Source organism: Trichomycterus rosablanca, chromosome 9 (assembly GCF_030014385.1).
Source record: "Trichomycterus rosablanca isolate fTriRos1 chromosome 9, fTriRos1.hap1, whole genome shotgun sequence".
Taxonomy (NCBI): domain Eukaryota; kingdom Metazoa; phylum Chordata; class Actinopteri; order Siluriformes; family Trichomycteridae; genus Trichomycterus; species Trichomycterus rosablanca.
In genome coordinates, this window is record NC_085996.1 from 30615944 (window position 1) to 30630226 (window position 14283).

Consider the following 14283-nt stretch of genomic DNA (forward strand, 5'->3'; position numbering starts at 1 on the left):
CTGGAGCATGTGGTACAAGTTAGAAGGTTCCAAATGATTCATGTGAACCTGCAGTATTTATGTATTATTTGTTATGTTTTATTTCTTGTTTCCTCCTCTCTAGGTGGGTTTCACCATAACCCCCATACCCACATGTAACAGTACCCAGTATGTGTGTTTAAACAGTGTACCTAAATGGTAAGCTCATGGGCCTACACTTGTGCAGGCTCTTACAAGCCCAGTCTGTTCGGTACATGCGTCAGTTCTGGGATATCCATTAAATACTGAGGATCTCACTTTCAAAACAGTGTTAAGATTCCAATACAGTGATATTTTGGAAAGTGAATGTGGGTGGCAGATTGTCTTGCAGTCTTTATTCAAAGTGGGTGTTTTGGGAATTCTAGCAGACCAAAGAATTCCATGGAAACCCTAATAAATCATATAATGATTTTGCCACTTCAGTGCTGAATCCTGTATCTTGAATAATCATTTAAACCCAAACTGTTTAACTAATTAGCTACAAACTGCATGATTTAAATATAGCATAGTACAGCATGTTTTAATTTAATCCATTAAACAGTCTGTTGTGAAATCAAAAGAAAAAAAACTCAGTTAAAGAAACCTATTAAACGTATTAAAAAATGGAATGATCAAATTGTTCTTTGCAACTATTAGGTTCAGTCTTATGCATCACATTACTGTCAACCCACTCAGGTTGTTGATAGTAAATACTTGTAATTAAGGTGTACAGGTATGATAAAGCCTGTCATTAAAATGAATCAAAGCATTAATTAAAAACAAGTCAGGACGCTAGCTATAATGAAGCACAGATTTTAAGGATGTTACAAGATGTTAAAAACATTCACAGATAAGTTTAGTCTGTTATTGAGGCGGCACAGTGGCTCAGTGGGTAGCACTTTCACCTCACAGCAAGAAGGTCCTGGGTTTGATTCCCCTTTCTGCGTGGGTTTTCTCTGGGAGCTCCAATTTCCTCCCACAGTCCAAAGACGTGCAAGTGAGGAAAATTGGAGACACAAAATTGTCCATGACTGTGTTTAACATTAAAGACCAGTAATTACCTGTTCTGTCATGAATATAACCAAAGAGTGTAAAACATGACGTTAAGTCCTAATAAATAAATAGTGTGTTATAAAGATTTGGAGAATTATGAAACTATAGACACACTGCCAAGGTTAGGCTGCTCTTTTAAACTAGTCTTCAAACTAAAAGAGCATTTAGAAATGGCTACTCATACTTATACTCACCAACTGTTTTGACTAAATTACAGAGGACCAAAGATGAGGTAGCAGCCATATCCAACACAAAAGTGGATGTAAGATAAAGAAATCTGTGTCCTTAGGTATTCTCAGATGAATTCCTGATCTAATCCTTCTTTGTGCTGTTTTAAATGCTTTTAACTGCTGTTTTTTTATTTGTGTAATTGATTTCATACATCTGTTAGTAATGGATGTGGCTGCAACATCTAAACTCAAAACTAAGGTATTCATATACTTCTAAGTTTTGTTGTTTTTAATTGGATATTAATGAATTATTTTTCATCATTTATCAAAATATCATTTTATGAGATTTTTTAATTAAGTTTTTGAATGCATATCTTAAACGTAGCTAAGATAACAGGTAAGGAAGAGTGAAGGAAGTTTTTTTTCCAGTCCCAGTATTTATCAAATACCCTCTAGACCTGTCTCTTGGGCTGATGGGACCTCTCCATAACAAAATCTCCTTGACAGTGCCCCAGGTGAGCAATGCTTCAGGCTTGGCTGTGCTTTATAATATCACCATCCTTTGTGAGCTTCGAGGAATCAGTGAATACCTGACAGACTGACATAAGCAAAACAAACACAGCTAATAAACTGAATGAACTCTGTAGATCTGCTTTCATTGAAAAGCAGCTTGCAGTCTGCAGTCAAGGTTACATTTACATTTGCAGCATTTAGCAGACGCCCTTATTTAAAGCGACCTACAGTACTGTGACAGTTTTCAATCTATGCAACCTGGCAGTGGTGAGGCTTGAACCAGCAACTTTTTGATTACTAGTCCAGTACCTTAACCACTAGGCTACAACTGCCCCTTATATAAGGGGTTATTTCCTTCATAAACAGAACATTTCCACTATCTATCCAGTTCACATTCACACATTCGCCATTTAAGAACCATATTCAAAATTTCATGAATAACAAATGACATAGTTGTGTGTAAAAGTGTAAAAGGACAAATGATATACAGTGGTACCTTAAAACTCGACAACAATTGGTTCTGAGAGGATCATTGAGTTTAAAAGGGGTTGAGATTTTTTCTCATAAGGACGTATGGGAAACCTGTTAATGTGTTCTATGGTCCCGTGGAACTGCATATATTTTAGGCTGATGTAAAATAATGGGGTTTACACTGAGTAAGTAACACAAATATAATATAAAAACACTGAAATACAATTGACAAACAGTTAAAAATCAATCAATCAAGAAAACGTTTTACCTTTACTTCTTTATCGTTTCCTTATGCTGCTTAATCATGGAGATGCTTGGAATACCGTATTTCTTAGCGAGTTAAGGGCACATTCACATGAGAAGTAACAAAATAGTTTTTGCACTGACTGTGCCATTATTTTTGATGCATTGTGGCTGTGCACAAAGCTTAACGTGACTTATTGTACTAAAACAACGAGCTAGGAATTTCATTAGTGGAGAGAACCTATGAGCAGTAATAATTAAGAGACCTTTAGTGTTCCTGTGTCGTTCTTTTAATACATTATACAATACAATATATATATAATACAATATAATAAGTCACGTTAAGCTTTTTTAGAATCTCTTGGAAAAGCTTATTCTCATAATTCCTCAGCACCCCGATCTAAAACACAAGTTTAAAAGTGAAACAGGAAAATCTAGATAAACACAGATACCAGGTGGAGCTTTCAGAGTGAATTTGACGGCTATTCCATACAAATGCAGATTCGTCTCATATTCGCACTTTGATGACATTTTACCGCACAGATCTAGCCAAGTGCTGAACAAAGCAGCAGTTTGTTTATTTGTTTTTTTTAGGATTTTAACGTCATGTTTTACACTTTGGTTACATTCATGACAGGAACGGTAGTCACTCTTTACACAAGATGAATCAGTTCACAAGGTTATGTCGAACACAGTCTTGCACAATTTTGTATCTCCAATTCACCTCACTTGCACGTTTTTGTACTGTGGGGAGGAAACCGGTACACCCAGAGGAAACCCATGTGGACACGGGGAGAACATGCAAACTCCACACAGAAAGGATGCGGACCGCCCCACCTGGGGATCGAACCCAGTACCTTCTTGCTGTGAGGTGACAGTGCTACCCACTTAGCCACTGTTCCACCCCAACAAAGTAGCAGTCGCACACAAGTCGAGTTTAAGGGTACATGAGTTTATGCTGTAAACATGTATTATCAGGCTTTACTTGGTGCAGTGCTCATTACAGACTTCTTTTAATAATAGTACTGTCCATACAAAGCTGACACACGTCTTTAAAACATACCCATCTTGTTGTTTGTTTACTGTGGTACTGGTTTAATAACTCACCTCAGTATATTCCTACTCAGTAATACCAGTTCAGTGTTTACACTGCAGTTGTACTAGTCTTGATTAGCTCTGTTATGTATTTCCATGTAGAAAAGTTACACCACAATCATCTGCTACCTCTGTCTGCCTCACAGGTCGGGGGTGGGTGTCACAGGAGCCAAGCAGACCATGTTCTATGCGGAGGTAACAGAAGAGAACCGAGTTGGTGAGGGTGGTGGAGAACCTCAAGAAGGAGAACTGATCGAGGTGGTTAAAGTACCCCTCCACGAGGCCATGACTTTCGCCTATAATGAGAGCATCCCAAAAACCATGGGGGTTGTTTTCAGCTTCATGTGGTTCCATAACAACATTGCACCCAAGTATAAGATCTCCACTAATGTGTAATAAATGACAGTTGTGATACTTTCTTAACCCCTGCAGCTCCTTATGTACGATTTTTATTACAGTTGATTCAGTGTGTACTTCTTTTTCCTAATTTTATATACTTTCACTGACCGGTTTTGGATTTCGGCTCAAACTAATAACTAAAATGTTATTTTGGTAGCTGACAAGTACCAGTATGATGAATTAGAACTTTACAGTGTTTTGTGTATTTGTGTTAAAAAAAAGTCTCGTTTTTAAGTTGCTGGCAGTTTTTTTTACATATTTTATCATGGTCTTTAAATGAAATTGCCATTTTATTTTTTTATTTTATTATTTGTTTGTTTTCTTAATTTAGTTTTTTTAATCTCTATGTTCTGTATCTGTAGTGTATATGTAACGTCTACGGACAATTTTTAGGTGGCATGGGCCAGCACCTATGTCCATGGGACATGGGTCAAAACCTCTTTATGTAAGGTTCTTGATCACATAGGTTTTTGGTGGGAACTCTGATTTCCCTTCACCTCCCAAAATGATGCAGAAGATAAATAGTTTGCTCTGAATTGCCTCAGTATGTAAATAATTAGGTGTATGGCTGAGTGTTTGGTGTCCTGCAATGGCTGAGTGGCTGTCCAGTGTGTATTTCCTCCTTGTGCCCAGTGTTTCCAGGGGGCATCAGGCCTGCCATGATTTTTATCAGGATCAAGAGTTTATTGACAATTAATGAATGAAATGTTTTTCACATTTTCGTATACTTAATGAAATGAAATGATCGAAAACTCATTAGTGTTACATAGAGATCGGGTTAGATTCCTATCTTAGGATTCATCTGGGATGTTTGGAAGGGGATCTCTGCTTTTAAATACTTTATACCTGATGAGCTACCTCCGGTATGTAGTGTTTTGTTAGGACAGACGGTCAAGACATGATTAAAAATACTCATTACAATGGCTCTACTCAGGTAAAACCTGACAATCTCAAAGGCAAGAACTGCAGGCAGCTGGTTGCCATTATGTCAATGATCAGAGCCAAAACTGAATCTGGTCCCTGTATAGTACACAGTTACAATACAGATTTTCTCCATGAATTTATCGACTACTTGTATTCTTTAATATTTACTTATGGCCCTTAAAAGCTATTTGAAGAGCTCTGATGGTGCATCAGCCTGACCACCACCACCAAGGGTTTGAGTTCCGGCCAGGCAGTGCCAGGCCCTATACAGACATGGAGGGAAGGTTTTATATTGCCGCTGCAAAAGGAAACCCTGTTGTCTGGCCTGCATGGACAATTGAAGAATACAGAGAAAGAAGTTTGCTGAGAGCCCTTTTAAGAACAGACGGAAGATGCAGCCAGAAGGTTCATACATGGCAAAGTAGAAATGTGCTCTGCTACAGAGGTCACCAGATTGTACAGGGAAATTAAGTACATCCAAATCTGCCAGAATATCCGTCTCTTATAACCATGGATGCAAGCTCTCGGGGTGAGAGTTAAAAACACATTAATTGCAGTTAAAACATTTTTTTGGCAATGAATAAACACTATGAGGCAAGAACATAGTGAAAGTGTAAAAGTAGTGAAAAAGGAGAGAAAAACTACACCAATGCTTTGAAACACCCTGGAAAGAACTGCGTCAAAGGGTAACTCTATTTCTGAAATATCACCATAACATTAGAGACGTTTGCTTTAGCTGTGAATTAAAGTTCTCTGTAAGCCTGTGGGAAAGCTTGTTTTTGGCACTGTTCATACCCAACTTTCACTAGGACATTCCCCAAAGATTAAGATGCAGGTGATTATTTTGCTAACATACAGGCAGCTACTGAACTAAAGTGCAGATTAGATTATTCACAGTCAACAGTAATAGAGTTCTTATATGTACAAAGAATAGCCAAGTACTTGCAGACATCTCAGGTACAAAACAGTCTTTGGGGGCATTCAGGTTTAGAGATATTCTTTCTAATCAATATGTAACATTAAGCTGATGCTTTATTGGAATTGTGCTTTTGTGCTCTGCTTTTGTAGGACGTTTTTGCAAGAAAATATATTGTGCACAGATATCATTACATGCCAATAAGGAAATATTTGCATACTCATTATATTTCATCAGTTTGGGCATTTTAGACTAGAAATGCCTTTAAAAAGCCATTTAAAAACACCATGCAACATCTGTAATACTGTGTTTAATATTAATCATAGCTGTAGCTTCTTTATAATTGTATTCTAAAAATTCTATAGTGTTAAGCATAATAGTAAATAGTACTTAATAATGTACAGTGTCAATTCCTTAACCATGCATTCTAGCAGTTAGCAAAACACTTTCCCTAGAATAATCCAGAACACCCTCTCAATCCACATTTTACCATTTCTCCCTAAATTATTTACTATTAAATTGTAAATTGTATATAACGTAGGAATGGTGGGTATTAATCCCCTAACCACTGGAACCACCACATTATGAAACAAACAAGCAAAAATAATATTAACAATCATAATAGTAATACTATCCTAGCACAGAGTGGTATTTATTCTAAATACATATTTGACATAATCAATGTTGCTTTTTGATTCAGATGCTGACTTACATGAATCTTGGAAACTAATACTTGGTCATTGATGCAGTTTATGCGTTTTTTAAATTTCCATTAAATTTCTGTGGCTCAGATAGTTTAATGTACATATTGTTATTCCTGCACCTTTTATGATTGTGTTTGTACTACGTTATACACCGATCAGCCTATATAATTAAAACCACCTCCTTATTTCTACACTCACTGTCCATTTTATCAGCTCCACTTACCATATAGAAGCACTTTGTAGTTCTACAATTACTGACTGTAGTCCATCTGTTTCTCTGCATGCTTTGTTAGCTCCCTTTCATGCTGTTTTTTAATGGTCAGGACCCCCACAGGACCACTACAGAGCAGGTATTATTTAGGTGGTGGATCATTCTCAGCACTGCAGTGACACTGACATGGGGGTGGTGTGTTAGTGTGTGTTGTGCTGGTATGAGTGGATAAATCACAGCAGCACTGATGGAGTTTTTAAACACCTCACTGTCACTGCTGGACTGAGAATAGTCCACCAACCAAAAACATCCACCCAACAGCGCCCTGTGGGCAGCGTCCTGTGACCACTGATGAAGGTCTAGAAGATGACCAACTCAAACAGCAGCAATAGATGAGCGACGTTTCTGACTTTACATCTACAAGGTGGACCAACTAGGTAGGAGTGTCTAATAGAGTGGACAGTGAGTGGACACAGTATTTAAAAACTCCAGCAGCGCTGCTGTGTCTGATCCACTCATACCAGCACCATGTCAGTGTCACTGCAGTGCTGAGAATGATCCTACACCCAAATAATACCTGCTCTGTGGGGGTCCTGACCATTGAAGAACAGGGTGAAAGCAGGCTAAAAAAAAAAAGTATGTAGAGAAATAGACTACAGTCAGTAATTGTAGAACTACAAAGTGAGTGTAGAAACAAGGAGGTGGTTTTAATGTTATGGCTTATCGGTGTAGTTACTTGATTAAATTTCTTGAGAGAAACTGTAACAAGCCATTAAACAAAACTTTATTTTATACTGATTTTAGCTGTTTTGTTTGTGTTCTTGGTGTTGAAATAATTTTAAATAATACATTTGGTTGTTAGTGGTAATATCTGTAATACAACACTGATAAAAAACATTCATTCTTTAATATTATTATATTATTTGAAAAAATACAGTGTAAGATTTAGTTAAAGTTTGTTAATAATGTTTTGCTGTTGTGCTGAACAAGACATCAACAGACGAAGCAGTTTGAAGGTCTTAAATGTTTTTTTGTGTGGTAGAAAAAAATACATAAAGCGTGTATAATACAATCTTTGGCGATTTGTTCCATCTTTTCACTTATACCAGAAGAACAGATATGCCATTATTTATAATAATTGTAATTAATTTGTTTAGGGCATGTTTTACAAAGCCAAATTGTTTAGCTGTTGTTCAGCAAATCAAAAACATGTTCAGTCATATCTGTGAATTGTTTATTTGCAAGTAAAAAACATAGCATTGGCATAAAAATCAATACAGAAATGCATTTAAATTTTTAATACAAGTCATATTACTAAACTTTTTGTGTACAGTCTGATGAAATGTAATCCTGTAATTCCTATGCTGGATATTAATGTCTATACTGTGTCTATACTTCAGCAACAAAATGTTTATAGATTTAACTTTAATTGTATTTTAAATGTAGTCTATGCATTTTATTATGCATTGAATTATTAAGTATTGCATGAGCAGTGTGTATTATACTGATCTGGGTACAGTGTTGGTGAATAAACATCAATCAGGCCGTTGACTGACTTACTCTGATTATTGAGAACTGTTTACGTTGCAGTAGAACGTTGATCTATGTTGACATAATGTTGGTTGGTATTAAAGTTTACACAGTACAACATTGTTTACTATTCTGTCACCAATTGTGCTGCTTATTATAGGTGCTAAGATACGACGGCATATTAGGGCCACTTTAAAGAAAAATGTTTTTTTAAGTTTCAATTTCGAGATTAAAGTCGAAATGATTATGAGATTAAAGTCGAAATAATTACGAGATTAAAGTCGAAATAATTACGAGATTAAACTCTTGCCAGCCAGGATGCAGATCATAGCTCTTTTTTATTTGGGCAGTAAAATATAATAACATGGGCAAACGTTTTAACACTTTAGTGACTATAATTTAATGTGGCAGTGGGGAAGAAGTCTAAGGTATTGGGTACACTGCATCTAATATTGTTGTTAGTCCTCAGCATACACAACCAGACCATTGACACACGTCTTAATCATTGAATTCAGATGTTTCATTTAGTCCCGTTGCCAGAGGTCTATAAAATTAATCACCAAGCCATGCAGTCTGCTTTTACAAACATTTGTGAAAGAACGGGTCGTTCTAAAGCGCTCAGTGAACTTGAGCATGGTACTGTAATAGGATGCCACTGTTGCAACAAGTCAGTTCATGAAGTGTGCCGGGAGCTCCATGGCATGGGTTTTCATAGATAAGCAGCTGCATGCAAGCCTTACATCACTAAGCGCAATGCCAAGCTTTGGATGGAGTTGTGTAAAGCATACTGCCACTGGACTCAGGAGCAGTGGAAATGTGTTGTGTGGCATGACAAAGCTCCAGGTTTGGCGAGTACCGAGAGAACGTTACCTGCCTGACTGAATTGTGCCAGCTGTAAAGAGGTTGTTTTTCAGGTAGTGGCCTAGATCTTTTTGTTCCAGTGAAGGGAAATAATGCTTCAGCATGCCAAAATATTTTGGAGAATTGTATGGTATTAAAAGTAAAAGTAAAATTTTTACACATCCTGTTAAATCAAAACTATTCCTGAAAAACATTTAAAAATCGCAATACAGGCCATGTAAAACTGACAATTCTGTGTCTGTGTGGTCTGATAAATCCACTTTTTGGAAGTACTGTTTATGAAGATAATCTTCACCATGCCAAAGAGGAAAATGACCATCTTAGTTATCATCAACACAAAGTTCAAAAGTCTGTCATGGTGTTGGAGTGTAATAGTGAAAAAAATGGCATCTGTAAAGGAACTACAGAAACTGTCCAGACTAAACCAAACTTTTCTTCATGTCTTTATAAACCCTGCTTTGTGCACAGGGGCACAGTAATGCTGTAGCAGGAAAGAACCTTCCCTAAACTATTGCTGCAAGGTTGAAAGCATATATAATCAATATAATTGATTATATCGCCCTCGGCTTGCTCAACAGGGGTTTTTGTATCTGTTGGTCCTGGATTTTGTAAAGTTGCTTTGAGACAATGTATATTGTAAAAAGCGCTATATAAATAAAGTTGACTTGACTTGACTTGACTTGATTTATTTCACTTTGTAGCAGTAGTTGTGGCAGATACACACAGATAAATTGGTGGTGCAGCTGTAAAACACACTAGCCCACCAGTGCTGGGATCTTGAGCTCTCGAGTGTGTGAGACCCCGCCCCTCACAGGTGAAAAGAAGCAATCCATGGAGAGCCTCAGCCCTTCACAAGCAGGGGTGGGGGTGGCTGCAGCGATGAAAGAGAGACACCAGTTGACAAATGAATTGGTGAATGAGGTTAAAAAAATGGGAGGGTTAATGATCAATAGAAGGGGAGTCTTAATTTATGTGACTTCACTGTAATGTATGTAATATGCATATATTACATATACTGTATATTTATTTTATATTACATATTTGTATATATAAATAAATATATATATGTATATATATATATATATATATATATATATATATATATATATATATATATATACACAGTCATGTGAAAAAGTTAGGACACCCCATGAAATCCTTTGTCTTTTTGAACATATTTAAACATATGAACATTTGAGCTTCATTTGAACAGTACTGAGAGATGGAGCTTATATAACTAAACAAATAAAATGTTAAAAAATTACTTTTAAACACAAGTTGTAAAATGTAATGAACAAAAATGAAAGTTTATTGTGAGAAAAAAGTTAGGACACCCCCACATTTATTACTACTTAAAATGTCTAAAATTAGAATCCGGTGCACCACATCAGCTGCAATGATTAGACCATCGTTAGAGGACATTGGAGTTTTATTTAAACCTCAGACATTAGTTTGGTTTGCTCTTGATTGTTGAAGTGAGTGGTATCACCATGGTGAGATCTAAAGAGCTCTCTGAGGCCTTCAGAAAGAAGGTTGTAGATGCATATGAGTCTGGGAAGGGATTTAAAAAGATCTCAAAACAATTAGAAATCAGCCATTTCACTGTCCGGAAAATCATTTACAAGTGGAGAACATTTAAAACAACTACCAACATGGTCAGGTCAGGCTGTCCTAGCAAGTTCAGCCCAAGAGCAGACCGCAAGATGCGTAAAGAAATCTCCAATAATCCTACAATGTCATCACGGGACCTACAGCTAGCTCTTGCCACAGTTGATGTCAAGGTACATGCATCTACCATCAGAAAGAGACTGAAAGTTTGATTTTCATTGGAGGTGTGCAAGGAGGAAACCCCAAAAAAACATCAGGGCAAGATTAAGTTTACCAGAGAACACCTAGACAAAGACCAGGACTTCTGAAACAATGTGCTTTGGACAGATTAATCAAAAGTTGAATTATTTGGGGACAGTAACAGAAGACATGTTTGGTGCAAACCAAACACAGCATTTGGGAACAAGAACCTCATACCAACTGTGAAGCATGGAGGTGGAAATGTCATGGTTTGGGGCTGCTTTTCAGCAGCAGGGCCTGGCAAGCTCTCCATTATAGAGTCCACAATGAATTCTTCACTGTATCAGAGGGTGCTTGAATGTAAGACCATCTGTCCAAAAACTGAACCTGAAGCAGAGGTGGACCATGCAACATGACAACGACCCAAAACATTCCAGTAAATCCACCAAGGAATGGCTCAAAAGAAATAAATGGAGAGTTCGGGAATGACCAAGTCAAAGCCCGGATCTTAACCCTGTTGAGATGCTGTGGGGGGATTTTAAACGGGCTGTGCATGCAAGAAACCCTTCAAACCTCACACAGCTGAAGAAATTCTGCATGGAGGAGTGGGAAAAACTTTCTTTCAGTTGATATCAGAGACTGGTAGATGGTTATAGGAAACGTCTAATTGAGGTTATTTTGGCCAAAGGGGGAAACACCAGCTATTAGGGCATAAGGTGTCCTAACTTTTTCCTCACAATCAATTTAAAATATGTTCAAAAAGACAAAGGTTCTCATGGGGTGTCCTAACTTTTTCACATGACTGTATATATATATATACAGTGGGGGAAATAAGTATTTGATCCCCTGCTGATTTTGTAAGTTTACCCCCTTACAAAGACTTGAACAGTCTATAATTTTTATGGAAGGTTTATTTTAACAGAGAGAGAGAATATCAACAAAAAATCCAGAAAAAAAACATTAAATAAAAGTTATAAATTAATTTGTATTTAATTAAGGGAAATAAGTATTTGATCCCCTACCAACCAGCAAGAATTCTGACCCCCACAGACCGGTTATGTGCCCATGAGGCACACAAATTAGTCCTGTCCCTGTATAAAAGACTCCTGTCACAGAATCAGTTTCTTCCGTTCAAATCTCTCGACCACCATGGGCAAGACCAAAGAGCTATCAAAGGACGTCAGGGACAAGATTGTAGACCTGCACAAGGCTGGAATGGGCTACAAGACCATCAGCAAGAAGCTTGGTGAGAAAGAGACCACTGTTGGCACGATAATTCGAAAATGGAAGAAATACAAGATCACAGTCAATCGCCCTCGCTCTGGAGCTCCATGCAAGATCTCACCTGGTGGGGTAAGAATGATTCTGAGAAAGGTGAGGTCAGTCCAGAATTACACGGGAGGAGCTTGTCAATGATCTCAGTCATCTCTATGACTTTGCTGTTTGTAATTTATGTAATATGCATATATATACAGTATATATACAGTGTATCACAAAAGTGAGTACACCCCTCACATTTCTGCAAATATTTCATTATATCTTTTCATGGGACAACACTATAGACATTAAACTTGGATATAACTTAGAGTAGTCAGTGTACAGCTTGTATAGCAGTGTAGATTTACTGTCTTCTGAAAATAACTCAACACACAGCCATTAATGTCTAAATAGCTGGCAACATAAGTGAGTACACCCCACAGTGAACATGTCCAAATTGTGCCCAAATGTGTCGTTGTCCCTCCCTGGTGTCATGTGTCAAGGTCCCAGGTGTAAATGGGGAGCAGGGCTGTTAAATTTGGTGTTTTGGGTACAATTCTCTCATACTGGCCACTGGATATTCAACATGGCACCTCATGGCAAAGAACTCTCTGAGGATGTGAGAAATAGAATTGTTGCTCTCCACAAAGATGGCCTGGGCTATAAGAAGATTGCTAACACTCTGAAACTGAGCTACAGCATGGTGGCCAAGGTCATACAGCGGTTTTCCAGGACAGGTTCCACTCGGAACAGGCTTCGCCAGGGTCGACCAAAGAAGTTGAGTCCACGTGTTCAGCATCATATCAAGAGGTTGGCTTTAAAAAATAGACACATGAGTGCTGCCAGCATTGCTGCAGAGGTTGAAGACGTGGGAGGTCAGCCTGTCAGTGCTCAGACCATACGCCGCACACTGCATCAACTCGGTCTGCATGGTCGTCATCCCAGAAGGAAGCTGACGCACAAGAAAGCCCGCAAACAGTTTGCTGAAGACAAGCAGTCCAAGAACATGGATTACTGGAATGCCCTGTGGTCTGACGAGACCAAGATAAACTTGTTTGGCTCAGATGGTGTCCAGCATGTGTGGCGGCGCCCTGGTGAGAAGTACCAAGACAACTGTATCTTGCCTACAGTCAAGCATGGTGGTGGTAGCATCATGGTCTTGGGCTGCATGAGTGTTGCTGGCACTGGGGAGCTGCAGTTTGTTGAGGGAAACATGAATTCCAACATGTACTGTGACATTCTGAAACAGAGCATGATCCCCTCCCTTCGAAAACTGGGCCTCATGGCAGTTTTCCAACAGGATAACGACCCCAAACACAACCTCCAAGATGACAACTGCCTTGCTGAGGAAGCTGAAGGTAAAGGTGATGGACTAAACCCAATTGAGCACCTGTGGCACATCCTCAAGTGGAAGGTGGAGGAGTTCAAGGTGTCTAACATCCACCAGCTCCGTGATGTCATCATGGAGGAGTGGAAGAGGATTCCAGTAGCAACCTGTGCAGCTCTGGTGAATTCCATGCCCAGGAGGGTTAAGGCAGTGCTGGATAATAATGGTGGTCACACAAAATATTGACACTTTGGGCACAATTTGGACATGTTCACTGTAAGGTGTACTCACTTATGTTGCCAGCCATTTAGACATTAATGGCTGTGTGTTAAGTTATTTTCAGAAGACAGTAAATCTACACTGCTATACAAGTTGTACACTGACTACTCTAAGTTATATCCAAGTTTTATTTCTATAGTGTTGTCCCATGAAAAGATATAATAAAATATTTGCAGAAATGTGAGGGGTGTACTCACTTTTGTGATACACTGTATATATATATATATATATACTGTATATATACTATTATTTCTGAAATTTGATGTACATCCATGTGACTTTTAATATAGTTTGTAATATAGTGAAATGCTTTTGTCTTCTTAATTTAAACAGGGACAATTTGTCAGGTCCCCATCCTCTCCCGTCAATGCTCTGGGGTTTGGAGCAAGCCGAAATGAAGTGTCTCTGTAGGACCTGTGAGTGAGGGTAAGTTGTCAAGGCGATGTTTGTGTTCTCTCTTTTTCTAATAGGTACAGCGGTAATCATTAGACCATGTTGCTGATGGATGTGTAAAGGATTGTGGGGGTGGGACAGGTGGTTGGGGA

The 14283-nt window shown here is 38.2% G+C and overlaps 1 protein-coding gene across 2 annotated transcripts in view; it reads left to right on the forward strand.

The window, feature by feature from the left end:
* Positions 1-3956, forward strand: part of nudt14 (nudix (nucleoside diphosphate linked moiety X)-type motif 14) — a 59108-nt gene extending 55152 nt beyond the window's left edge. For both annotated transcript variants that reach the window (XM_063001356.1, XM_063001355.1), the window contains exon 5: positions 3689-3956. In XM_063001356.1, the coding sequence (XP_062857426.1) occupies positions 3689-3938 (250 nt within the window). In that variant the 3' untranslated portion in view covers positions 3939-3956. The remainder of the gene's footprint in view (positions 1-3688) is intronic.
* Positions 3957-14283: the final 10327 nt, after the last annotated feature.